This window comes from Equus quagga, chromosome 17 (genome assembly GCF_021613505.1).
Source record: "Equus quagga isolate Etosha38 chromosome 17, UCLA_HA_Equagga_1.0, whole genome shotgun sequence".
Taxonomy (NCBI): Eukaryota; Metazoa; Chordata; class Mammalia; order Perissodactyla; family Equidae; genus Equus; species Equus quagga.
The window spans coordinates 51,547,061-51,572,498 of record NC_060283.1 but is presented as its reverse complement, the minus strand read 5'-3'; the positions used below and the strand labels follow the sequence as shown (position 1 = coordinate 51,572,498).

Here is a 25,438-nt window from a genome sequence, read left to right as displayed (position 1 = left end):
TGGATGAGTGGATGGATGGATGGATCACTGGATGGATGGGAGATAGATGGATGGGTCGATGGGTGGATAGATGGGTACAAGGGATGAATCAATTGGTAAAAGAGTGGGTAAGTGGATGCATAAATGGGTCACAAAGGGAGAGCCCAACACAGAAGCAGGCAGAAGAGTCTTACTTTCTCTGGTTGTCAGTCAGTGTAATTCCCTGGGCAGAAACTTTGAAGTGAACAATAGTGGCGGTTGGTGTGGGGTCAGCAGCCAGTGTCTCAGAAGTGGCTTTGGAGATGGCCTGTGGCCCAGTGAGTGACTCCATGTCCACAGAGTTGATGAAGAGCACGTTGCAGGCTGGAAGAAACCCACCCAAGGAGGAGTCATGGGGGCTGAGTAGGTGGGGACAATCCCCAGGTCCTCTCCTCAGGAGAAGGAAGCAGGTCAATCAGGCTAGCCTCAGGCCAAGGCATCTGCACACAGACATGCGGACTGCCCAGAGAGATCTGAGTCTGGGTGACGTCCAGCCTGCCCCTGCAGGAGGGGACAGGGTGGGGAAGAGGAAAGGCCTGGGTGGGGACAGGCTGGGGCGGCCACTCACCTGCCCCTTGCTTCAGCAGGTCAGTGGTGGAGTTGGCGGGGCCTGAGCTATCTTTGGATTCATCTGTGGGATCTGAGACAAAAATTTAATTCAGCTGGTGATCAAAACTCCAGAGCTGGAAAGAAGGACAAGCTTGGCCGGGCCTAAGCCCGGCTCTGCAAATACTGTGCAATGGATATGCTTTTCATAACAGGCCTGGCGGTCGGCACGTGCGCGTCCAGTCTGAAGGTTCAGTGATTAAGTCCAGCACACTGGCTGGGAGCTCTGGAGTCCAACAGAGCTGGCTTCAGACCCTTGCCCCAGCACGTGCTAAGTCTCTATAAAACGCAGAGGATGATGACAGCACCCATCTCACTGGGCTTTTGAGATGCTCCACGGCTAATGTCAGCCCGGTGCTCGGCATAAAGCAAGCCTTCAAGTGACAATTGCTGCTGTTCTGCATTGACGCCTCTGTGTAGAGGATAAACGCCCCGGTTCGGTAAAGCATTAACACAGCACAACCACAATTTCAATATTAATAAGAACTGAGCACTGTTTATGCTAGTGTTTCTCAGTATTTGGCATGCAGGCTTATTCAAATACAGGTGGCAGGGCCCCACCCCGAGTTTCTGATTGGAGGGGCTTAAGAAGATCTGTATTTTCAACGAGTTCCCGAAGGTGCTGATGCTGCTGGCCTGGGGACCAGACTTTGAGAACCACCGGTTTCTACAACGTAAATATCAAACAGCTTTATAATTGCTGAATTACTTTGGTAAAGTCCATAGAAATACAATTTAATCAGTGCCTAAATTGTGTGGTTAATAATGCTATTTAAGTTGCATTTGAACTTTTAAGCTAACAATGGTGGTCAATTACCATTAATAATTCAATGAATTGAATTGGATACATAGAAACCGTCAAATAAGCTTGGAGGTTTTATGTGTGGGCATAACCCCAGGAGCTCCAAGGGAGACTGGAAGAACGTCTGAGGGCCACTTCCGAGTATCCCATTATTGAACAGAGAGGGTAGGGAGAAGGCATCCCAGTTGCCAGTTCCTAGACCTCAAGTTCAGGGCTGGACATGTTCCCCCGGTGCGGGCGCTGTGTATCCAGGGGCTGGGCTGCAAAAGGCTGTGCTGTGGAAAGTTTGTGGCGTCCATCTGCCACGCCCCAAGGCTGGGACACCTCTCCGAGAGAAGCTAAAATCTCCTTTGCAGGCCCTGCTGTCTCACTCGAATTTTCGCCCTGTCCTGAGGCTCTTGGTTTCCATTTTAATTTCCCACAATCAAAGGAGGGCTTGCTCATCCCCAACACCTCCATGGCCCCTCGGTCAGGGAACACCCTCTCAGCCACGCAGACCAGAAACTCCAGAGACATCTTGGCACCCCACTTTTTCCTTCCCACGCCATACAGAGCCCCCTCTTCCTCTGAGAGCTCCCTCCTCTCCATTCAACCAACCTCCAACCCCTGGGCACCCCCATCACCCAAATCCGTCTTCCCTCCCCCCTCCCTCGGCCCTGTCCACGGATGCCCAGCTCATCCTCTGGACACGATCCTCCCCGTGACTGCCTCCTACTTCCAGTGCATCCTCTGGGATGAGGCTTATTCTGAGGATTCAGGATCAGTTTCTTAAAGCCTCCAGAAAATGTTCCAGAACAATCTGGCAAGTCAATTATGTATGTTCCCAGAGTCAAGCTTTTAAATGAACTTTACCCTTTTTTTTAATAGAAAAAAAAAAAGAGAGAGTGGTTTTGAGTTTCCCCAGATTGGCAAAATGATCTGTGTCCTCCAGCCCTGGCCCACGTTCTGGAGCAGCTGGCAGGGCTGAGACGTGGATCCAGGGTGCGCTCGCGGATCTAGGCGTTTCAGGTTCCTACCTCGGTTTGGAATGACCAGCCTACAGGGCAGAGCCAAGGGGATGATGGAGTGCTGGTAGACCAGGGCGGACAGAGATCCTGCAGGAGGGAGACGGCACGTCAGGGGCAGCAGTACCGGGAGCCGCCCCACCCCACGCTGCTCTCCAGAACCTTCAGCCACCTTATTACCTTGCCCTCATCCCACTGACGAGCTGAAAATCCCTCCCTCTTTGTTGGAAGGATCCAAGGGAGGAGACTCCAAAGGCTCACGCTAGTCCTAAGATCACCTAACCACTTTCTTTGAAGGGAAAGTTCCTCCTGACATCTCTCCTACGTCTCTCCCGCGGCCGGGGCCCCTCCCGGGACAGTGCAGGGAGGCCTCAGAGAAACGTGGGATCGAATCCCAGCTCCGGCACTTACTAGCTGTCTGTTCTTGAGTAAGTCTATCTTCCATGAACCTGTTTCCTCATGCGCAAAATGGGACGATAACACCTACCATGCGGGGTTGCCGTGAGCCCAGAAGTAACCTGAGGTACCTAGACAGTGACCTTCACAGGGTGGGTGGTCAAGAAAGGCAGCTGTGGTTGCAGATGTTATTCACATTGTGAGGATACAAGTCTCAGTGAGCGGGACCAATATAGGGAGGAACCTGGCAGAGCTAAGGAGCCACCGTGCAGAGGAAGGGAAGCCACCGTTCCTCTTCTCTGCTGCGTCTATGACGAGGGGACTGGCAGAACTGTGACAGCGGACTTGAGATGGGCCTGAGACACCGGAGACAGGCAGGGGGACAGCTCACCGAAGTTCGGCTCATTGGGGCACCCTTTGAGCTTGACTCCTCTGGGGCCAGTCTCTATCAGGAAGTGCCTCACCAGCTCATGGGTCATGTCCCCTGGGATGAAGAGAAAGACATGAGGACTGGTCACGTCTCATGGCGTCCTCCCACCACCTCCCAGACCGCTTCATAACTTCCCCAGGGCGGGGTTGTGATGGGAAAAGCGTCATAGGGGTCACGTGGCCAGAAGCCTGGAACACGGACACCACCACTCCGATCCCACCCCTCAAGGAAACACAGTCAGAATCCCAGTAATCTTGCTTCCCTGTTCTCTGATCCCAACCGTCACCAAGTCCAAGACTTCCTTATCTGAAGACTGACTTAGCAAGGACCAGCCCCCGCGACAACAGAGCCCTGCCCAGCCTCTGGGTCCCTGCGGCACCCCAGGGTCTGAAGAGCCTGCACCGACCGCCTAGTCCCAAGGCCCCGCTCGAGGAGACAGCGGTACCTTTCTTATTCTGCTGCATGATGGTCGGAGGCGGGGAAGACACTTTCATGGCCAGCCCATAGGCTCCTCGGAAGGAGTGGCTGTCCCGGATGATGAAGGCTCCGGGCTCCTGGTCCTTCAGGAGTGCGATGGCTGAATTGGGAGGGGGGCGGGGGGAGAGAAGAGAAAATAAATAAGCAATTGATGGCCCTGGGTTTACTTAAGTCTCACCAGGCCCATCAGATTCTCTAAATTCAAACTCTCCTCACTTGGTAAACTTTTTCCATAAATAGCCACATAGTAAATGTTTCAGGCTTTGCAAACCATGCAGTCTCTATTGCAACTATTCAACTCTGCCGCGGCAGCCTGAAAGCAGTCACAGACAGTGTGCAAACGCACAGACACGGCTGCGTTCGATACAAGTATTCACAAAAACAGGCAGCAGTCAGGACTGGGCCCGGGGCCATGTCCCCCTGTCCTACACTACTTTCCCAGGGTCCTGAAGCTGGCCTCTTCTCCATCCCCACAATCCCAACTTTGTTTTTTCTGTAAAATATGCAACAATCTCCCACGTCACGCAGATGGAGAGCCGTTTCCTATTATCTTGGCTGATCTTTTACTTTGCCCTGGAAAACTGAGTCTTTCTTGCTTTTAAGGATCTTTCAAAGGGGCATCTACGACCACTGCTTCTGTTCCCCACGCCTCACTGCAGGGAGGTGCCTCCTGCTGTCTGACCTTGATCCCAGGCCCTCCCTGTGACCGCCACCTACAGGGCAAAGGGGAAGGAGCCTGCTTAGGATCCTTGCCCAGGGAAGACGCGGCGGCAGCAGCCAGCTGTGACCGCGGAGGGACCCCAGGACCCTGGGTGCGCCCAGCACTCACCCTGCTCCCTGGAGATCTCAGGTTTGTACCAATACTTGGAAGTGTCCTGGACGAACTTCACCTTGGCCCGCGTCTCGGGGCTGTTGTCTAAAAAACAAGGCAAGGAAAAGGAAGTGTTATGGGTTGAATTGTGAACCCGAGAAAGATACGTTGGAGTCCTGACCCCTGGTACTGTGACTGTGATTTTCTTGGGAAATTGGGTCTCCACAGAGGTAACCAAGTTAGGATGAGGTCGTGCTGGATGAGGGTGGGCCCCAAGCCAATGTGACTGGTGTCCTTACAAGAAGAGGGAAGGAGACAGAGACACACAGGGAGAGCGCCGTGTGAAGGTGGAGGAAGAGACGGGAGTGATGCGTCTACAAGCCACGGGACACCACGGACGGCCAGCGACCACGGAGAAGCTGAGAGAAAGGCCTGGAACCGACTTTCCCTCAGAACTTCCAGAAGGGGCCAACCCTGCCAACACCTTGATTTTGGACTTCTGGCCTCCAGAACTGGGAGAGAATAAATTCTGTTGTCATAAGCCACCCAGTTTGTGATACTTTGTTATGGCTGTCCTAGGACACTAGCACAGTGTCCTCGTGTCCTCAGACATCAGAGCACGGCTGAGGGGGCCTGAGTAGCTTCCTCATCCTCTCCCTGTCTCCTGCCGACCACCGTGGGTCACGGAGCTGCTCCTGTCGGAGGGCCCGGCACAGCATTCTCCCTGAGACGACTGAAGCCCTGCTCCACCCCATCAACCCTTTCTCCAGAAGATTCAGCTAAGCCCTCCCTGCAGCTTCCCTCCCACAGGCCTAAGCACCCACCTCCAGCCTCTTCTCCACAGGCTGAATCTCCCGACTTTATCAGAACAGCCTTGAGGATGAGGGCAGAAAGATGCGTTTCTGTCCACTTCCCCCAACCCCCTCCTCACTCCCCTTATGGACAGCCCGTGTTCTGCATCACCTGGGACAAATTGAGGAAGGGCTTGCCTAGAACCAAGAGGCCATCTACTGCGTGTCATGCACCCCACTTTTGGGCAGACACCCCCAACCGAGGCCCTTTGCAGACCAGGGATGCTTCACAGAACATCAGCTTCCGGAAGGAGCTCGGAGAGCTTCCGGTCCAACTGCTTAACTTCACAGTGAGGAAGGTGAGGTCTGCACATCTCCTCTCCTTTCTGCAGAGAAAGGCTGGAGCAGAGGGAGCCTGGCTGACGATGCTGCAGAGTTCAGGGAGCAGACCAGAGATGGGCCGGGCTGTGTGTCCAGGGCCCAGTCAACTTCAACGTGTCATTTACACTCTGCTTGGATTCTGGGATGTCTCTGGAGCTAGTGAGGGGGGAGGTCAGCTCCTTTGCTGGCAGCTGTGCATGGAAGAGGGCCTCCAGGCGAGGCGGCGGGGCCGTGCGACTGCTGGGAGCTGCCTCTCTCTGCTCTGAAGCCCCAGGCCCCAGCTCCTGTTGGGACCTGTGTCATGAGCTGCCAGAGGCGGCTGCAGCCCCATGTGCTTTCCTGTGTTGACTTCAATAGCTATTTTAAGCAAGGAAGATGGTGGGAAACAGGAAATGTCCCCACTCTAGAAGTTTCGATCCTCCAAGGAGAGAGGCTGGGAACCAGATGTCTCTGGTGGGCAGCAGGAAGTCGGGGTGGGCGGGCTGGCTCTAGGTGTCCCAGTTTCACAGGCCCAGGGCAGGACCTGGGAGGGACACACTGAGAACCAGGCAGCCTGGGCCCATCTGAGGCTAAACACTCTACATCTTCCTCAGATGCCTCCGGGCCCCATGCCTGCTGTGCACAGTCAGGTTGAAGTCTGGCTGAGAAGCTGCAGACCAGCTGAGGCCCCGAGCTCTGCGTTCAGATGCTGAGTCCTCTAAGGGGGGCAAAGATGCCAAGTTCCGGTGGTGAGTGGAGTCAGGGTGCGAGCCTCACGGGCTTCGGTGAAGCCAGGTGGGTAGAAACCAGACTCCAGAGGAAACGCCCAACCCCTGGCCTTGGCCCCTAGCACATGGGGCTGCCAGACCCATTATCAGCGATGTGCACACAGTAGGGAGGAGAAGGTGGGAACAAAGGGCTGGCAAAAGGCATGGAGGTCCTGGTTTGAAGGCATATTTTCGAGGTTACGCTAAATCACGATAACCCTCAAGATATGGAAACGTGATGAGACAACCCCAATAATGCTTGAAGAGCACTAGCTGAGGGTGGCATGGGCCTGGACTGAAGCCCGGCTCTGCCGTTTCTTATCTGTGTGACCCTGGACAAACGGTGAGCCTCTCTAAACCTCAGTTTGCTCGGGTGTAAAATGGGGTCATAATCCCTACTTTGCCAGGTGGCATGGGATGAATGAACAGTGCTTAGCTCAGAGCCTGCACACAGCACGTGCTCAACAAGGCATAGTGGCTAATACAGCGAAGATAATCATAACAGTAACGCCACCATTATTATTACTTGCAGCAGCAGCAGCATCCACACCCTCATCACCTACCACAATCACTGTGCATCCACTTTGAGGATGGCTCCAACTCTCGTAACACAGAGAAGGAAACAGGCCCAGAAGCCAGTGATCCCCCCACCATTGCCTGCCAAGCAGATGTCAGAACAGAGACCAGGACAGACGGCCTGACTCGTGGACCTAATCCGTCAGCCAGAGAGTGGAAGTGGAGGAGGGGCCCACCTGGCATGGAGTACTTGGAGAAGTCAGGCAAAGTGTGGGAGAAGGAGACGGTGCTGCCTCCACTGGGACTGGACATGCCGCTGGCGACAGGCGAGGAGGACACCTTCCCGTTGACCGTGGCGTAGTTGGGGAGGCTGCCCGCTCGGTCTCCCACCGACATCCTCCGCTTCTCCGGCAAGGCTGGTGTTGGGCTCCCTTGCCGGAAGGCTGCTGAATCCGGCGACGGGGAGGTGGCAGGGCTGCTCAGGCCGGGGTAGAAGGCAGGGGACACAGGGAAGGAGGGCGTGGAAGGAGCCTGGTAGCCGGAGGCACTGCTCTGCCGGGACAGCGTGGGTCTCCGGTCCTCAGGGGTAGAGTAGCCGCCATAGGCCACGTGCCGGTCCAAGCTGGGGCTGCCGGGAACCACAGACCCAGAGCCTCCCAGGTGCCGGCCCAGGCTGGGGCTGCCGGGGCTGGCTATGGCATTGCCATGGAGACCGGAGGCAAGGTTGCCTTGATGGGCCCCAGGGTGCCGGCCCAGGCTGGGGCTCCCTGGAGTGGTCACCACGTTGCCATGGAGGCCTGAGGCCTGGTGGGCCCCAGGGTGCCGGCTCAGGCTGGGGCTCCCTGGAGTGGTGGCCACATTGCTGTGGAGACCTGAAACCTGGTGGGCCCCCGGATGCCGGCCCAGGCTGGGGCTCCCTGGCGTGGTCGCTGCACTGCCCTGGGGGCTGGAGATGGTGTTACCATGGAAACCAGTTCCTGGTGGACCCATCACCTGGCGGTGGCTCAAACTGGGGCTGCCAGGGGCAGCCATGCCAGAGTTGACGGCCCGGCGGCCGAAGCCAGGGCTAGGGGGCGTGTTGGTGCCCACTGTCCTGTGGCGTGCCTGTGGGCTCCCGGGCACCGTGTGGACGCTGGCCACGCTGAACTGAGACGGGGCCTGGCTTTCCGGGGAGCTGAACTGCTGAAGTGAGTAGTCGGGGCTGCTGTAGCTGCTGCCCACGGTTGCAAGAGGAGAAGGGCTCTGGAAGCTTCTCTGGGCTGAAGGGCTGGGCTGGCCCAGGCTGCCGGAGCGGAAGCCAGAATCCAGCAGAGGCTGTGTGGGTGTCCGGCGGCCCTGGTCACTGCTCTCGCCTGATGGGAAACTCCCCACTGAAGTGCTGGAGAGAGGGGGCAGGTGGAGATGTCAGCAGACGGCACCAAAGGAAGGAGAGGCTTTCCCTGAGCACTCGTCCGCCCCCAGCCACCAATGACGACAAGAGCTCCATTCACATGCCTGGGAACGTACATTACCTTATGGAACCATCAGAAGAAGAGACTGAGGCCCAGAGAGGTTAACCAACAGGCTTGCAACCACACAGCTCATAAAAGACCAGGGTTTCAACTTAGCTGTGTCTGATTCCAAAGCCCACGATTTTCCCACTGCACCACACTGACTCCTGAACCCCAAGGAAAGCGAGAAGGTCTCCTGTTGAACTGAAGGTGGCTGTCCGGTTGTCACCTCCAGCATCACAGAAACTGAACACTGGAGAGGAGGTCGAACGACTTGGATCCTGTTCCTATTGGAAGTAGTCCCACCTTGACTCAGTTTCCCCAGGTGTGCCGACATCATCTTTAGACACTGAGAGTATTAGACTTGGGCTTTCACTCCTGGGTAGCTCCAGAAAGCAAAGACAAGGCGGTCTTACGGGAGGAGATTTCGGCCTATTCTAAGGTTCGCTTTCCAGCCGCTGTATCTGGCCACTGATGGAGCAAGCTGCCTTGCATGATAATGAGACACCCGTCACTAGCAGCATTTAAGCAGAGGCTGACCAACCTCTTGACCTGAATGTTGTGGAGGGAATACCTTGAACCGGGGGGTTAGATTAGATGGGCTCGGAGGTCATTCCCAATTCTAAGACTGATAAAATTCCATTCAGAGAGGACTATCTCTGGGGAAACAGCCACAATGACAGGTTCTCCTGTGAAGTTAAGGACAAGTCCTACAGCAGGACAATGCAACGGCCTGTGAGGTGGGAAAGCTGGATTTTCTGCTTGTTAAAGTTTTCCCACAGGGAAAACGAGGGGCTGGGTTAGACGACCCGGATTCCCTCCAGATGCAACCTTCTAAGCATGGATGAGATAGCAGGAGACACGACGGCCGCCAGGGCCTTGCCTGAGCAGCAGCTGCAAGGAGGGAGCAGCCAGGCTCCGCACCAGGAGGCCTGGGGAGTCCTTACACGAGGCAGGGGCCAAAGCCTGGGTGGCAGGCTGGGAGAGTCTCCAGGCCGGCCGGCCCCACCCTGGATGGGTCAGATCAGCCCAGGGCCCCTGGGTGGTGTGAGGGGTGCATCCAGGCAAGAGCCAAGGGCAGGGAGAAGGTCAGGGGCCGCAACTAAGTCTCCCTCGCAGCCAAGAAGGGGCCAGAGTGGAACGCCACTCCTGGGTCCAGAATAACCTGGCCCCTGAGGAACAGGGGGAAACTGAGATGGAATTCTGGAAGACAACCCCGGAGGGGGAACAGTAGTTTCCTGAGTCCTGAAAAGAGGCGACACGAGGGCAGGAGCAACCTGAGTGAGAAAGAGCAAACCCTTCCTAACGCCAGGGCCCCCAAGCCTCAGTGGGGGTGGCTGGGTGGGCAGGACGATCCCCTTTTCTTACAAAGAACAGGCTCTCCGCCCAGAAGCAGATCTCCCGGTCCGGAGGCTGGGAGGCGCAAGGTGGGCTGGGGGCACACTTGGCTTGAGGTTTCAGAATCCTTCGAAGCCAGAATAAAACTGCCCCTGCTGGCCCCGCCCCCCCCACCCTGACCCGGGGTGGGGCGCAAACACCGGGCAAACTCAGCCCCCGCGGCCTGGCCTGCGGGAGTGAGAAGGGGGCTGGAGAGGTTCCGGGCCCCAGCGGATCCCAGGCTAGCGAGGGCAGCGGACATGGGCAGGGATGGTCAGCCCAGGGTCTCCCTTCCTGGGGGCAAGTTCCAGCCAGGGCAGGCTACCTGGGCCTCCTCCTGTGCCTGGCGCCCTGCCTGAGCTGATCCCAGCCTCCCCCTCCGGTGTCCTCTTCTCCTTCCCTGTCCTACAGCCTACACCCCAGTGAACAGCTCCCCACTGCACCCCAAACATGGGGCCCTCTTTGGAGCCTCCTCCCTGCCAATCCAGGGCCTTCCTCTCCATCTGACCCACTCAGAAGGCCAGCTGCCCAGCCACCAGACACACCTCCTCACACCCTACAGCCACTCTTCTGCAGCTGCCCGCCCTCGACCCCACACAACCAACACGCCACTCCCGGCCCTCTGTCCTGGCTGTGCTGTCCTGCCAGGATGTCCTCTCCCTCCTTCCTCGCCTTTCAACATCCTGCTCATCCTTCTGGCCTCACCGCAGATACCTCCAGCCCCCAGAAATCCCCTCTGCGTCTCTGGCCAGAAATGAAGGCCCCTGCTCTGACTCCAAGTCCTTCGCTTACGCGTCCGCACTGGCACCTCTCACTCTCATCCTGGGACGGGCGGGACCGTAACGCAGTTCTGGGGGCTAGATGCGTGGGCCCCAGAACCACACACCTTTGGTCTGAACCCTATTTCTGCTGCCATTTAGGACTCTGAGCAAGCTACCTCACCCCTCTGTGCCTCAGTTTCCTCTTCTGAAAAGTGGACATGACAATAGGACTTACCTCAGAGGATTGCTGTGAGGATTAAATAAAATAACCATACAAAGCATTCAGCAAAGGGTCTGGCGCACAGGAAGCACTCAGCACAAGGCAATTACTGCCGCCAGACTTTGAACTCAGGGGACAGACTGCGCCTGGTTCATCTTTCAGTGCAGTCCGGATGACGGAATTAAATTCGGCCTGGGAATTATAGCTCATCCATCTCCATGTTCCCCAAGGGATTGGGCACTCCGGGGATGCTCCCTCAGTGTACCCGGAGGAACCGGTCTCCCAGGGCCAGCAATCTGGATGTGACGAGGCAGGTCCCAAAGGCCTCACACATGCTGTTCCAGGCCTGATTCTCATCCCCCATGCATCCCTCCTCCCCACGTACCTGTCGGCGCTGAGGATGGGGCTGCTAGTGGAGAGGGGGCTGGGGGACACAAAGGAGCCGCCCAGGGTCCCGTTCCTCAGGGGCGTCTCGTGGCCATAGGCCTGAGCGGCGGGGGCACTAAAGCTCTTGGGCTCAGGATCCTGAACTCGGGGCCCAGCCACTGCCGTCCGCACCACCGACTCGACATAGCTCCGGGGCTCTGGAAGGGGCGAGAGGACAGAGACTGAGCCTGGACCCTCGCGGCTGCAGTGTGGACCCCAACCAACTTGCCAGGGAACCACCCTCCCAGAGCCCACCCTGTGGAGACAGCCCCAAAAGGACAGCCAAGCATGCAAAGGCCACTTCTCCTGGGGGTCCAGCTGCCACACCCACCCCTCTTCCCAGGGTCCCGGAGAAGCTGCGAGAGCCCCCACAGCCCCCTCTAACCGGGCCTTGCTCAGCAACGCTTCCCAGAAATGGACCCTGCTCTGCCTCCGAAGGTGGCCGTCACAGAGTCTTGCCTCCTAGAACTGGGACGCCCGTCCGTGCCTGGCACCCCCATTAGCTGCTTCTTTCCTTTGACGACCCAGCCCCCCAGACCCTCCTAGGTTCCCTGGCATCCTGGAGTCTGGGCTCTTCGTGGACCCAGAGCCCCAATCCCGGCCTCAATGGTGTCTCAGGACAGCACTGGGGTTCGTCAGAATGCCTCCACCCACAGCCAGGACCCAGAAGCAGGCCTGCTGGTGAGTCACGCCCAGACCCTTCAACTCCAAGACACACCCACCCCCCACCCCCACGCCTGACACACTTAGCATTCCTCCCGAGTCTGACACCACTGTGCCCGCTGGGTGTTCAGAGCAGCCGAAGAGGAAGGGAGGTGGGGGGACAAGTGCCGGAAAGGCCATTTGACACATGGGGACACCAAGACCTGGAGGACCAAACAACCGGAGGCACGGCCGGGACCTGACCTCCCGACTCCCAGCCAGGGCTTGTGCACCGCTCCCCAAGGCCAGCCCTGAAACTAACTCGGGATTCAACAGGAAGAAGCAGCAGGCACCCTGGGCTTCTCCAGGGGCGGGATCCGGGAGGCGATCCTTCCTGCCACCTCCAGACCCGGCCCTGCCTCCCCCAGGAGGGACGTGACCCGAGCGCGGACCCACACTCTGTCCACAGTTAGGGCATTGCGGGAACCAGCCTGAGAAACTGAAGAGCCAGGAGTCTGGGCAGCTGTGGGGAGCCCGGTCCCCTAGCCTTTGCTGGCCAGGACGGTGCCGGTCACCAAGTCAGAGAACAACCTCCTCCTCTCAGCCCAGAGGAAACCTGATTTTGGGAGGACCCCATCGCCAGGGCATTATCCGTTATCCCGCACAGCCTCCCGGGTGTGGCTTTGAAAGTGACATCCTGCCCCCAGGCCTAGAGGTCTGGACACAAGGAGAGGACGGTCCGTCTGAGCCGGGCCCCTCACAAGGTCTGGAGCCTGCGCTGGGGTCTGTGTACAACTCCAGCCAGAGGCTGCCAGCCTATCCCTTAGTCCCACAGAAGTCCCTCCAACCGACAGCAGGGACAGTGGGTGGGGTGGGGCAGGATGCTACAGTCTATTCCAGGTACAGGGCGCAGGGTGATGGAGAACCCGCCACCTCGGCACCCAAGGCTGGAGCCCACGTGGGCAGAAGCCAGCAAGGCCTTCTGAAAAGCCCCCTGGTCCAGCCCAGGCCACTCGCCCACCTCAGGGGAGCCCCAGGCCACACGCACTCCAATGGTGCTGCTTCTGTGCCCTCTGTGCCCGAGGCCCCACTGGAGCCAGAGGAGGCTGTGGAGATCCTCTGACGGGGGCAGGCATGCTGCTTTGTAAAGGACCCGATAGCAAATATTTCAGGCTTGGTGGGCCAGCCTCTGTCGCAACGACTCAATTCTGCTATTGTCACGTAGCCATAGACAACACATAAACAAATGAGCATGGCTGTGTTGCAATAAAACTTTCTTTACAAAAATAGGCAGCAGGCTGGATTTGGCAATACTTTGCTGACCCCTGATCTACCCATCTCTTCAGCCGAGAGAGGCGGAGTGACTTGCCCCAGAACACACAGCCAATCAGCAGTCGTGGATACTAGCACCACAGTCTCCTGACTCTCAATGCTGGCTCCAGATGACCTACACAGGGGCACAGGCTCATGGGGACACCCACAGCTGGCTGCTCCAGCCCATCAGCCAGAGCAGAGCCAACTCCATTGGGTTATTAACAACGATAAAAACAGCAAACAATTATAAGAGGACAGTAGAATTTGGAGAATGTAAGGACCTTGCCCGGGGCACACAGTGGCAAGTGGCAGAGTCAACCTAGAAACCCATACAGCTGGCCCGGAGCCTGCCCCGGGGCCACTGCACGCATGGCCAGCTGGAAATCAGGGAGCCGAGAGTCTCCATGTGTCTTCAGTCTGGGGGGCTGGTCTGTGCCCCAGGGTGACCATTAAATGGGGCCTCACACCCCCGGAAATGGCAACTGAGACCCGAGGCCAGAGCACCTATCTGCTCCCTGGCTGCCCTGGGCTCCCCGCTGACCTGCACTGGGTCCCTCACGTAGTGCCTGGCACATAGTAGGCCCCGGATATGCATCTGTCCCACAAGCTGTTAAGTGCACGAGCTCTACACTCCAGCCACACAGACTCAGAGGCGTACGTTGGTTCGTCTCGTTCCCTGGAGTCCTTGCTGACCTGGAACCCACATGGATGCCCCTGACGCCTGGCCCTTCTCCCGCCCGCAGTGTCCTCCTGACCGGGCCAGAGGGGAGCCCTTTCACTCAGTCTCTGCTCCTCGGGAACCCAGAGTGGGAGGGACCTTTGGGAAGTCATCTGACTTTCTGAGTCCATCTCCAGAACTGTTCAAAACCAACCTTTGGAGCCAAAACATTAGTTTTCTCAAGGTTTCAGACTCAGATTTCTCTAAGGAAAATGCCTCCTTTGTCTATTCATCTCCTCTTCACCCCTCCCCATCTCAGGACCACATACGACTCGTGGGCGCCCCCTTCTTTCACTTACTGGACGGGTGACCTGGGACAGGTTGCTGGATCTTTCTGGGACTCAGTTTCCTCATCTGTAAAATGGGAATGAGAACGCCCACCTGCCCAGCCAGGATGGAGTGATAACAGATGGGAAGTTCCTTCCAATTCTTTCTCACCCGTTCCAGCGCCAGCGCCTCTAAGCAGCCCCCCGTTGCCCGCCCATGCCCCGGCCGTGCCTGCTCCTGCCCCCTCCGCTCTTCTTTTACACAACCCTCCCTCCTCCCCTCCAATCCTGGAGCAGCTGCACCCAGAGGACTTGGAAAGAGCAGGAGAGGTGGGGCCAGGGAGGGTGCTGCATGGAGAACATTCCAGGCGCCCACACCCATTCCAAGTGGCTGTTGGCGGCTGAGAGCAGCTGGAGGCACAAGAGTGACTTGGCCCCACCAGGCCCAGGGCACCGTCAGCTCTTCACGGGCACCGGAAGTACATTTTCTGCCTCCCAGCAAAGGCTCTCTGCCTGGAGAGAAGGCGCTGCCCACTCCAAGGAAAGTGAAGACATGGGGGTGGGGAGAGGCAGTCCAGAGACCCCCAAGTCCCAATCCAGGAGCCAAAAGTTGGAATTTCAAACCTTAGGTGGGGCCACACCCGCTCAGCACTTCTCCCTCACACTGACGTGACCGGTGGTGTCTCGCCCTCACCAGCCGTCTGTGACGTCTTTATCCCCCAGTGCCGAGCACAGGGCCTGGGACAGAGAGGTGCTCCACACACCTGCACTGCATAGCGCTGCCTGACAGCCCAGAGGCCCAGCAAGCCCATCGCCAGGGACCCCGGAGCAGGAAGAATCCCAGAGGGGCCGTTTCTAGCAAAGCCTCCCTGAAGCGTAGACGCCAAGTCTGTCTGCGCCCAGCCACCTGGACAAACAGACCCCAACCTGAACGTCCCCTGTCCCCTTCTCCCAGTCCCTGCTCCACCACTAGGAAGACATTCTGCTGCTGACCCCACGTCTTCACAGCTGCAGGCTTTCTTCCTCTGCTTACTTCACGCGGAGGGGTACCTAGACTCCGCGCCCAGTCAAGACCGCATTTAGAGGTTGTGCCCAGCACCATCACATGGCAGGGGCGGCCTCCACATGCTGATTGGGTGCAGGCTCTGGGCTGAGCCCCTGACAGACTGTGCAGGCCTGGACAAGTCATTTAACTCCCTAAACATCATCTCCTCACTGATAAAATGGGGTCCTACCACCTTCCACTCAGTGCTTCTGTGATTATCAAACAAGAAGATGTGGCAATGACCCACACAGACCCACTCCCGCCTGCTGAACCCCTCTCTGTACCATACTCCCCCTCCTCCAGCCTTCAGCTCCCCTTTGCTCTCAGCCTCACTGATTGCAGTTCCTTGAAAAAACATGCTGCTCCCTCCAACCCCAGGGCCTTTGCACATGCCCTTTCTCTCTACATAGAATGCTCTTCTCCCATGCCAGTTTCACCAAGTTACTGTCACTCATCCTCACATCTTAATTCTTCAGCCAAGGTCAGGTTCTTTGCCGTAAGATCTCATAAAACTGTATCCATTCCCTTGGGAGTACTTATCTCAATATGTAATTCTGAGTGATAATTTAATCCTGGCTCTAGTTCATGCATATGCGCCATGAGATTAGGAATCATATCTCCTACTGCTCATCATTATATCCCCAGAGGCTGGCACAGCGCCTGACACAGAGTCAGCACACAAAGTATTTACTGAACCAACGAATCAATGAACAGCAGAATGAATGAATGTAAAGCATGTAGCACAGGGCCCTGAACAGAGCAGACGCCCCTAACATCTTTTCCTCTGGCTGAATATTCTGCCTCCCATCTCTTTCCTCAAAGGCATCTTTTTCTGAACTTGCTGTCAAAGTGGGAAATGGAACAGAGCTTCAGAGAGGCAGTAAGAATGTGCTCTGGTGTCCCCAGGGTGGGGGCGGGTGCACAAGCCAGGGACCACGGAAGGGGCTGCCCATGGCCCATGGCCCATGGCCCAGGCCATGACAGCAAGGCGGGCCCCCATGCTGGAATCCAGGGCACGGCGCCCGGCGACAGGAGGAGGGCTTGGAAACGGCCAGCTGACTAGGAGACAGGGGACCCACGGGTCCAGTCTTGGTCCTCTGCCTTCTGTGACCTCGGACAGAGCCCCCACCCCACCCCACAACATGGACCTCGGCACCTGTGAAAACGATGGGTGCAGCTGAGCTGACCCCTAAGAACCTTCCCTCCATACCCCATGGATCCGGGACAGACGGAGGCAGGTTGGAGGACTCGGGGCCCTGTAGGCCGAGTCATTCGTGGGCCGCGAGGGGCAGGTCTCAGTTCAGTTCTATCCATACTCGCTCCTATGATGTGTCACCCCAAAGTGAGGAAAACAGCAGCCAAAGCAGCCCCCCAGCCTGTGGGGAAAATCTAGCCCTCACACACACAGCCCACCCACCCCCCGCCCCAGGAAAGTGCTGGAGGCCTCGCCAGCCTAGCTCGGTCTAGCAGCCACAAGCAGAGCCAAGAGCACTGCGCGGCTGGTTCCGGGCCCCAGCTCCTGCCAGACGCCTGTCCCAGCCTCACTGCCCTGGTGGGGACCAGCAGCCTGGGGGAACCCCCTTCCCGGGCATGAGGCTGGTGGGCAGCAGCAGCCAGGAGTGCTCGGATATGCTGCTGGGGCCGCTTTGTTCTGGGCGCCCCAGGCAGCCTGGTGTGGTTGCCTGATCTCTGGCTGGCTGAGGTGAGCAAAGCCTTACGGGAAGCTCAGCCATCTTCCCTGGGGTGGCAGATTCAGAGGGCACAGCCCATGCCTGCCTTGGGGGTAGAGAATGAAGGTATTGAGTGCAGAAGCAAGTGAGAAGCGGGCCTAAGAAAGCCAGACAGAGTCTTTACAGAAATCAGGCTCTACAGAGCCAGGGCCCAGGTGGGAAGCCAGAACACCTAACATGTCAGAGCTGGAAGGCGCCTCACGCCACCTCGTCCATCCCTCCTGGTGGAGATGGGGACTCAGATGCCCAGAACGACACCAAGGACACCCTGGCCGGCACCCTCTTTGTTTCACCTGCTGCTTTGAGTTATTGTTGAATATACTGAATTCTGTTCCCAGTGAGTGAAAGGCCTTCAGCCAGATTACGTCCACCCCTCCCCCGCACATCCCCCCACACAACGTGGAGTTCATCTAAGTCAGAGGGGGGATGGGGAGTAAGCTGGGACACACACATGCTAAACCCTTGAAACGCTTTGTCACAATTCCATGCATGGGTGCCCCGATGCATCTGTGGGGGACGGGTCCACAGCTTTTCTGAAACGCCCGAAGGCATCAAGATCCCAGAAAGACAGACGTCCTACCATCCCTGCTGACACGAAACCAGGGGAGGGCTCCAGGAGGGCACCTGTGACTCTAAGACAACCACTCTGCACTGAGGGGGACTGTCCCCCCAGGCGACATTTGCAATGTTGGGGACATTTTTCACTGTCATGACTATGTACATGCTGCTGACGTGCAGCAGGCAGAGGCCAGGGACGCTGCGAAACACCCCACAAGGCACAGGGCAGCCCCACAACTCAGAGCCGTCTGGCCCCAAACATCAGCAGTGCTGAGCTGAGAACTCTGCTCTGTGCTGTGTGTGGGAGCACACCCGGGAGACGAGAGACGAGCCCGCTCCCTGGGTGTGAGACCTGCCCTGCCCTCCGAGCGGCTGCTGCGCCCAGGCGGGCTGGCAGACACGCCGCAAGGGGGACGTGGCAGGAGGGGCCTTCTGTCAGCAAGGTGGCACCACACCAGGGCCTGGACACTAGACCCATGCCCTGCGGCCTCGAGCTCCTCTGTCAGGACTCAGGGGGCCTCCAGGGTGACAGTTCATCACCACGGGGTGGGGCCAGGAGGCTCCGTGCCTGGTCACTTGAGACCTGGCCACAAAAAAGCACTGTCCCCGAGGCAGCCAGGGCAAGCTCCGCACGCAAGCCGTCCCCAGCCCGGAGCGCAGACGCGGCCACACAGCAAACCCGCACTCACCTGCGGAGGCCTCCGTCACCCCCTTCCCCTCCTCTTCCTCTGCGGGAAGATGAGGAACGAGGCAGGAGGAAGGAGAGGCAGGAGAGAGGGGCAGGTGGTGAGCAGGAAGAGCAAAAAGGAGAGAGAGAGACTGATTAACAGGGCTGAGCTCCTGAGAGAGAACCGGTGAGCAAAGGCTGGTGGGAAAGCAGAGGGAGAACAGGGCAGAGGCGGGCTCTCTGCAGAAGAGCGGGGCGGGCACGGCCTCTGATGGACCCCGGGGCTCGCGGGGCGCTCGAGGCCCCGGTGAAGGAGGTTCTGGCTCTCAGGAGCAGCAGGCCCGGCCGCACGGCTCCCGGCTGGCCCCTGTCACCACCCCCGCGCCCAGGCCTGCACAGGCCGCGTCTCAAGCAGGAGTGCGCTGGCCTGGTGAGGGGCAGCCCCCGCTGCTTCTCCCCAGTGACTCGGTGTCCCTGACCATGCAGACACCTCCTGAGTGGGAGGCTGTGCCCGGCCGCGTGTCCGTGTGGGCCACACCTGCATGCCCGTGCCCTCCTACCTGGCTGGATCAGTCTTCTGGTGACTAAGGAAAAGAAGTAAAGTTGGCCCCCAGAGCCCAGCCCGGCCCTAAACCAGAGTCTAGGGAGCAACTTCCTGGGCTCAGCCTGCTTGAAAGGGTCACCAAGGACCCAGGGCGCCCCTTTTCTGCTCCTCCCGCAGGAAGGAGAGGAGATGGGAAATGTATGGAGGAAGGGGGAGGTGTGAATCTGGGTGTGTGCGTGCATGTCCGCCTGTCTGTGTACACAAGTGCCTGGACTCTGGGGAGATGGGGAGCCAGGCTTCTGGCTGAGAGCTGACCAACTCCAAGGAGACTGAGGCCAGGCCTCCAGATCCCCGAGGCAGAGGATGCTGGGAGTGGCACTGACCCCACAAGTCAATGGGCAGGAAGGCTGCAGAGGGACCTGTCCCCCTCAACCCCGTGCAGAGAGCGCCACCCAGACCTGACGTCAGTGTGGGCACAAAGCCAGGCTGCCACATTGTTTCCAGGAGGGTCCCGAGAACCCACCACCTCGGGGCGTTTCTGCTCAGATCCCTAGGCCCGGCCCAGGAGGGCAGGGTCCTCTGAGCCCCGCTCCTCCCGCTGGCCTCCCCCAGCACCTCCCTTTCAGCCAGTCTCACTCACCGCCCGTGGGGTGCAGCAGGATGTCTGCTGGGTTGTGGGGCTTCAGGCCCAGAGCAGACAGGGGAGTCTTGGCCAGACCTGGAGGGGAGCGCACTGTGCAGGAAAGAAGAGGGGAGACACGGGGGTGAGCCACGGGTGGCGGAGGCCCAGGGAGGGGGAGGGGGCGGGGGCACCCACGAGTGAGGGCGTGGGGGACAGGTGGGTTTGGGGACCAGCAGAGAACCAGCTCCCGTCCCAGGGTGCTGCTCCAGCTGCACCGCCCTGTCCTGTCTCCTGGCTTCTCCACACTTTAAAGGGCAAGCGGAAGAGTCAGGACGGGCACTGCCTCTCCAGCCTGAGAAATAACCTCTGTCCGGGGGGCCCGAGTTTCTTCGCTACGGACCCCTTCCATCGGCACATGCAGGGTCCCGGGCTCTCTCTGACTCTCTCTGCACTGTTATCTTGCCCCTCCCACACACATACAGTCTTTCTAAGATGGATAGAGGAGAACAAAAGAAAACGGAGTGTGAAGATGGCGCTCCCGCAAGGGACAGAGGGAGAAGAGATGCCCGGCAGCACCATGCCAACCCTGAGACCCCAGGCCGGCCCTCGGCCAAAGGCCTCTGACCCCCAGCCAAGCGTGTCCCTTATAAACCCCAGGAGGAGAGAATTTCTCAGTGTGGGGGGGCTGTGTCCCCCAAACCTCAGTGCTCTGGAAGAGGGGGAAGCCCCATCTCCACAGTCCTGGGCCCAGACCACCGGCTCCCTGCACCGACCCCAGGGCCCTCCCAGCCGCCGGCCAGGCTACGAGTGTCATGTAACACACAAGGTCAGAAAAGCTCTTGGGCTCTTTCCCAGCAGCCAAGGACGTGGCCAGGCTCCGAGCTGACCTGCAGGGCGGCGGTGAGGCCCAGTCATGAGATGTCTCAGGGGCGGCTGCCACATCTCCTAGCACACCTCCGAGGAGAAGCAAAGAAATGAGCTCTGTCTCCTATGTGGCCACGGCCTGAGGACACACAGCCGCCCAGACCAGCCAGGGTCCCAGGTTGCCTGCCCCACACCAATGGCCTCAACTGACCAGCTATAGCCCTCGGGTGCCCAGGATACAGACAGCAGCTCCAGGACCTGCCCTGGCCCCTCCACCTTTCCCAAAAGAGTGAGACCTACAGGAAACCAACAAAAAATATAATCTTGCAATGCGAGCAACATACACAAATTACTTGCGCACGTGCAGGTGTGCACAGAGGTGCACGTGGGGATAGAGAGACATCACAGGGGTCCAGATGGGTTGCCCAGCCCTGCACTCCACCCTCACTCCATCCTTGGGTGCCCAAGAGACAGATACAGTGGAGGGCACACGTGTACACACACACATCCAGGTACGGGGTAGGCCTAGGCCTGCGCGTCTGTCTGTCCCTCCCCTCTCTTGACAGACACACACACATGCAGATGTCTTGCAACAGACTCTCATCGAGCATTTACTAATGTCTAGCCAGTGAATGGATGGTTGAACGTAATTAACTATGCAAGAAGGAGCCCAGCCTCCGAGACCGCTATCCATGGAATGACCGTGAAGGCCCCCAGCCCACACGGGTGCATATGTTTGTCCGACGGGTGCAGCAGAGGCACAGGTGCAGAAGCGGGAGAAGGTGAAGGGGACGAGGGGACAAGAGGCGGTGGGAGGTTTCCCTCGGCTCCTCGTCAGCACCTTCAGCTCCCTAACGGCTCAGGCCCCCTGCCCCCAGGCCTCTGGCCCTTCTGCTGGGGCAGACGAGTGGGTGGCCCTGAAGCCAGGCAAGGCTTTTGCTTCCTGAGAGAAGAATTCCTCACATTTTTCCGCCTCTGGCCTCTCCCCCATTTCTGTGCATTGATGAAACCTCTGACTTACTCTCCCTGCTGGGCCCCACCCCCCCGGGGCTGGCCAAGGGGTGGGAGAAGAGAATAGGAACAGGAACACGGGGCACAACCCAACTCGAGCTCCGCCCAGAGGGCTTCCATCCCAAACAGGGTGATGGCCAAGATCCTGGCTGTTGGGACCGACAGGGAATTGGAGCAGGTGTGAAGGCAGAGGGTTAAGACCAGGGAGAGAGACACCACGGAGTCATAAAAGGCCACAGAGCTGCCTCTGGAGCAGACTGCCCTGGACGCACACTATCCAACATGGTACCACACGTGCCTACTGAGCACCCACTGTGTGGCCAATCAGAACCAAGATGTGCTGTACGCGTCAGACACACTGGGTGTCAAAGATCTGGTATGAAACAAGAACGCAAAATACCTCAATACACCACTACATGTTGAAATGACAGTATTTTAGACCTTTGAGGTTACGTAAAATCTATTACTAAAATTAGTTTAGCGGATCTCTTTTTACTTTTTTTAAAAGACTGTAAATATCTCATTGCTATTTTTATATGATTTACCTATTGAAACCATAATATTTTGGACAAAGGGGTTAAATAAAAAATATCATTAAAGTTAATTTCTCCCCAGTTATGGTTTTCAATACAGCTACTAGAAAATTTAAAATCACAAATGTGGCTCGTGTTCTCTTTCCACCGGACAGCGCTGTTCAGGGAGAGCCATGGCTTCCAGTCACGGCTTCAGCCTCCACGAGCCCAAGATGGCAGCCAACATGAGTTCTGCTGGCACAGGGGCCAGGCACTGGTGCCACATTCCTCCCCTCCGCAGGACAGTCAGCCACCAGGAGGACGCACAGCCAGCTCCAGCTCTCCTGGCCAACCCTCCTCCCTTCTCTACATGGGGCACGTGGAGAGCTGGGGCTCGGCCCAGCCAACCGACCCCGGAGCACCAGCAGCCTCTCCCTCCTCGGTCAACCCAGGCCTCTAAGAGAAGGACCTGAGTCCTTCACAGCCTGGGAGTGGTCCATCCTATGGCCTCCTCCAGCAACTCCTCCTGTCTCTTCTACCACAAAGGAACGCTGCCCGACGCCTGGGCTTATCTGGGTCTTCTCTTTGAGTGGAAGCACCTCTGCCCTTTAAGGGTCTGCCTCTCCAGCGAGCACATGCTGTTGCCTGGAGGCCGAAATTGGAGGAGATGGGGACTCGGGCAGTCTGAGCATTCTGGACCTTTCTTTCCTCGGTGGGAACTAAATAGAAATGGAAGAGGTGCCTGGACACAGACAGAAACAGGGTCAGAAGCAAGAAGGTCGGCGTATCTCGGAGACACGTGGCCAGTCACAGAGACTCTCTTTAGGATGGGGGATGCTTTACACGCAAGATGCAGAAACTCTCAGCAACTGGGGAAACTCCGTAATAAGGGAGCCCAGGGGCCCCACGGTTGGTCAGTCCGGATCCTAAGACCGTGGCTGTTGCCTCCTTAGATGTGTGAGCATGGACAACGGATGAGAGGAAGCGGGGGAGGGAAGGTGAAGTGAAATGAGACGCAGGATGAGAAGCGGCAGACTCTGAGCCCTGCCCAAGTCTGCCTCACGCCCCCCAAGCCTGGGGTGCTTACACAGACCAGGGTTGAGACAGGGGCTGGAGGGAACCCGGGGAAGGCAGGCTTAGTGGGGAGCTCTTACCCCCACTGGGTGGTGGGCTGCTCGGGGAGGTTCCCTCCATCTCCTCGAAGGCCTCCTTGTAGCTGTGCAGATGCGGCTGCAGGACAAGAACAAGGGGAGGGAGAGAGGGACATCCACTGTGGCTGTGCCCTTGAGAAGGAGGGGTTTCCCAGCTAACCAGCCCACAAGTCCCTCCCCAGCCTGACCAGCACCCCCTCCTCAGGAAACACAGTGGTCCAAGCTGGCCATTCGCAGCTTCAACAACTCCTTGTGGCTGAGAGAATGGGGAAGCGGCTGTTTGCAAGGCCACGGTCCAGCAAGGGTAGAATTCAGACCTGCCTTGGAAATATCTCACTACAGGGCCAAAGCAAAGGGGCTGGGGGCAGGGGTCATGGGTCCTGCCAGAAGGCAGGAGAGAAAAGATGTCCTAAAGCCACTTATATCCAGAATGACTCAGCCTGGATTTTATCGGACATGGAGTATTTGGATCAGAATCTTCCGGGGTGCACACTTAAGACGCAGCTTCCTGGGCCCCAGCAGGATCTAAGATGCTGGAATCTGGGGAAGCTACATTTTTAACAAACTCCTGCTGACAGTTAAGCTCACCAACATCTAAGAGCTCCTGCCTCCAACTACCGAAATATCTCAGAATGCAAACATTTTGGCATTGAAATTAGATCTGCCAAGAACACCCCCTATCTAGAAAGGGCTCCAAACACCCTTGTCAGTTACAAGATCTGGACTGGAGTTTAGAAGTGTGGTCACCTACATCACACCAGGCTCCTTACCACCCCACTCAGGGGCGCCCTTGAGCCAAGAAGGGAACTTCCACCTCAGTGTTAATGTAAGAAGTGGGTGCCTAACAGCTATTTAGGGAGGAAAACGGGCTTCCGATTCCACACAGCAGAGGAGACCTCGGGTGAGGATGCAGAGAGGGGAATTCCTGGGTTCACTGACAGGTCAGTGCCCCAGCTGATCATCAGGGTCCTAAGAGGTCAGGGGGCTCTGCGACCCTCTGTGGCCCTAGGATGTGGCCCAAGGACTCACCTCTTTGGGCCGCCCTCCAGGATTGAGAGCGATGGTGAGAGCCAGCTCCGGGGAGACGCACTGGACTGGCGAGCGGACCCCAGGGCTACGGGGGGATGGGGGTTCTGGAGACTGGTTCTCATACTGTCCATCGCTGGCCGCCCGCCTCCGGAGAGGGGCCGGGGGCTCTGCAGGCTGCTTCTCCCGAGCCTGCACCCCTGGGAGGAACGGGGGCATAGAGTGTGATGAGCATATTGTGCAAGAAAGGATCGATCAGGCCTAATTCCCCCAGAGAAGGCAGCGCATCTTAGCTCAGGAGCCAAGCCCGGGCTGGGCCTGTCTCCCGCAGCCCCTCCCCCAGCCTCCCCCTGCCCACACCCCGGGTTCTCTGCAGGGTGGGGAGATCTGCTTAGGTTGGGCCGGCCTCCACCAGGAATCTCTACTCCGCACAGGGTTGGGGCCCAGAGCACAAAGGACTGATACAAGAAACAGATGTCAACTCCTTCCAAGCCCTGGAGGCAGAGGGCCAGAGCTTCCAGGCAAAGGAGGGAAGGTGGAGGGAGGAGAGACGGTCTCCAAGGCGACCTCATCAACCAACAAGCAACATCAAGGCCCATGGGGAAGAACTTTTGGAAAGAGCGAATAATGCATCATCTTGCAAACAGTGGTCCGGAGAAGAAGCAGAGGAATGGCTAAGGCTCGTGAGGCAGCCCCAGCCCCGGCAGGTCCTGGCATATTGCTGGCCTTCTCTGGGGTTCCAGCGCACCTCTGAAACCTCTTACCAACTTGCCTGATGCCGGCCCCTCATCTAATCTCACCTTTTCATGCCCTAAGGATGGCCCAGGTCCCCACCTGGGCGCTCCCAGCAGAGCAGCAGCCCAGAGCCTGAAGTCATGTGCTCCAGCTGTTTTTCTGTCCTTCCCTTCCACTCCACAGGCCTGGGGATGCTGTTAACCTCACCCGCCTTCCTCCCCACTCCCTCTTCCCACAGCTGGGCTGGGGCACAGAACCCATGGCCTCATCGAGCTGGCTCCAGAATCCTAGAAAACTCACTCCCTACATCCCAGAAGCCGAGACCCAGCCTGAGGGCGTGCTCCTGGCCCTCATTATCCTGCAGGAGGAGAAGATTCTCAGGCGGCCATCGCTACCACCCAAGGGCAGATTAGGTGAGAGGAGGTGCAGGGACTTACCAAAGCTCACGGGGGACCCTGGCTGTGCCAGCCTCGTGCCGGCACATCTGGGAACACTGTCCCCTGGCACACGTACACACACACACATGCACACACTCACTGCTGGCCCCCAGGAATGTGCTAGGGCAGCCAAGCAGAAATCACCCTCATTCAGACCGAATCACCACTGCCATTTCCAGGGTGGTCTGCACGCCCCTAGGTGGCCGCCAGCTCCCACCTGACACAGCCACTAAGGCTGCCATGCCCAGCACATGCTGGGAAGCTGTTCTACTCATCATCAACAGCCGGCTGCCAAGTCTAGAGACAGACACACAGAGTCACTCCGGGACACGCGTTCACACTAG

The 25,438-nt window shown here is 58.0% G+C and overlaps 1 protein-coding gene across 25 annotated transcripts in view; it reads right to left on the bottom strand.

The window, feature by feature from the left end:
- Positions 1-25,438, bottom strand: part of TNS1 (tensin 1) — a 218,380-nt gene that overhangs the window by 8,938 nt on the left and 184,004 nt on the right. For 18 of the 25 annotated variants that reach the window (XM_046643901.1, XM_046643906.1, XM_046643908.1 and 15 more), the window contains 13 exons: positions 23,926-24,122; positions 22,900-22,975; positions 19,377-19,469; positions 18,753-18,776; positions 18,215-18,253; positions 11,212-11,410; positions 7,215-8,356; positions 4,563-4,649; positions 3,702-3,833; positions 3,218-3,310; positions 2,443-2,520; positions 587-658; positions 174-342 (listed from right to left, as the gene is read on the bottom strand). In XM_046643901.1, the coding sequence (XP_046499857.1) occupies positions 174-342; positions 587-658; positions 2,443-2,520; positions 3,218-3,310; positions 3,702-3,833; positions 4,563-4,649; positions 7,215-8,356; positions 11,212-11,410; positions 18,215-18,253; positions 18,753-18,776; positions 19,377-19,469; positions 22,900-22,975; positions 23,926-24,122 (2,401 nt within the window). The remainder of the gene's footprint in view (positions 1-173; positions 343-586; positions 659-2,442; positions 2,521-3,217; positions 3,311-3,701; positions 3,834-4,562; positions 4,650-7,214; positions 8,357-11,211; positions 11,411-18,214; positions 18,254-18,752; positions 18,777-19,376; positions 19,470-22,899; positions 22,976-23,925; positions 24,123-25,438) is intronic. The other 7 variants (XM_046643904.1, XM_046643913.1, XM_046643917.1 and 4 more) reach the window with 4 other exon arrangements.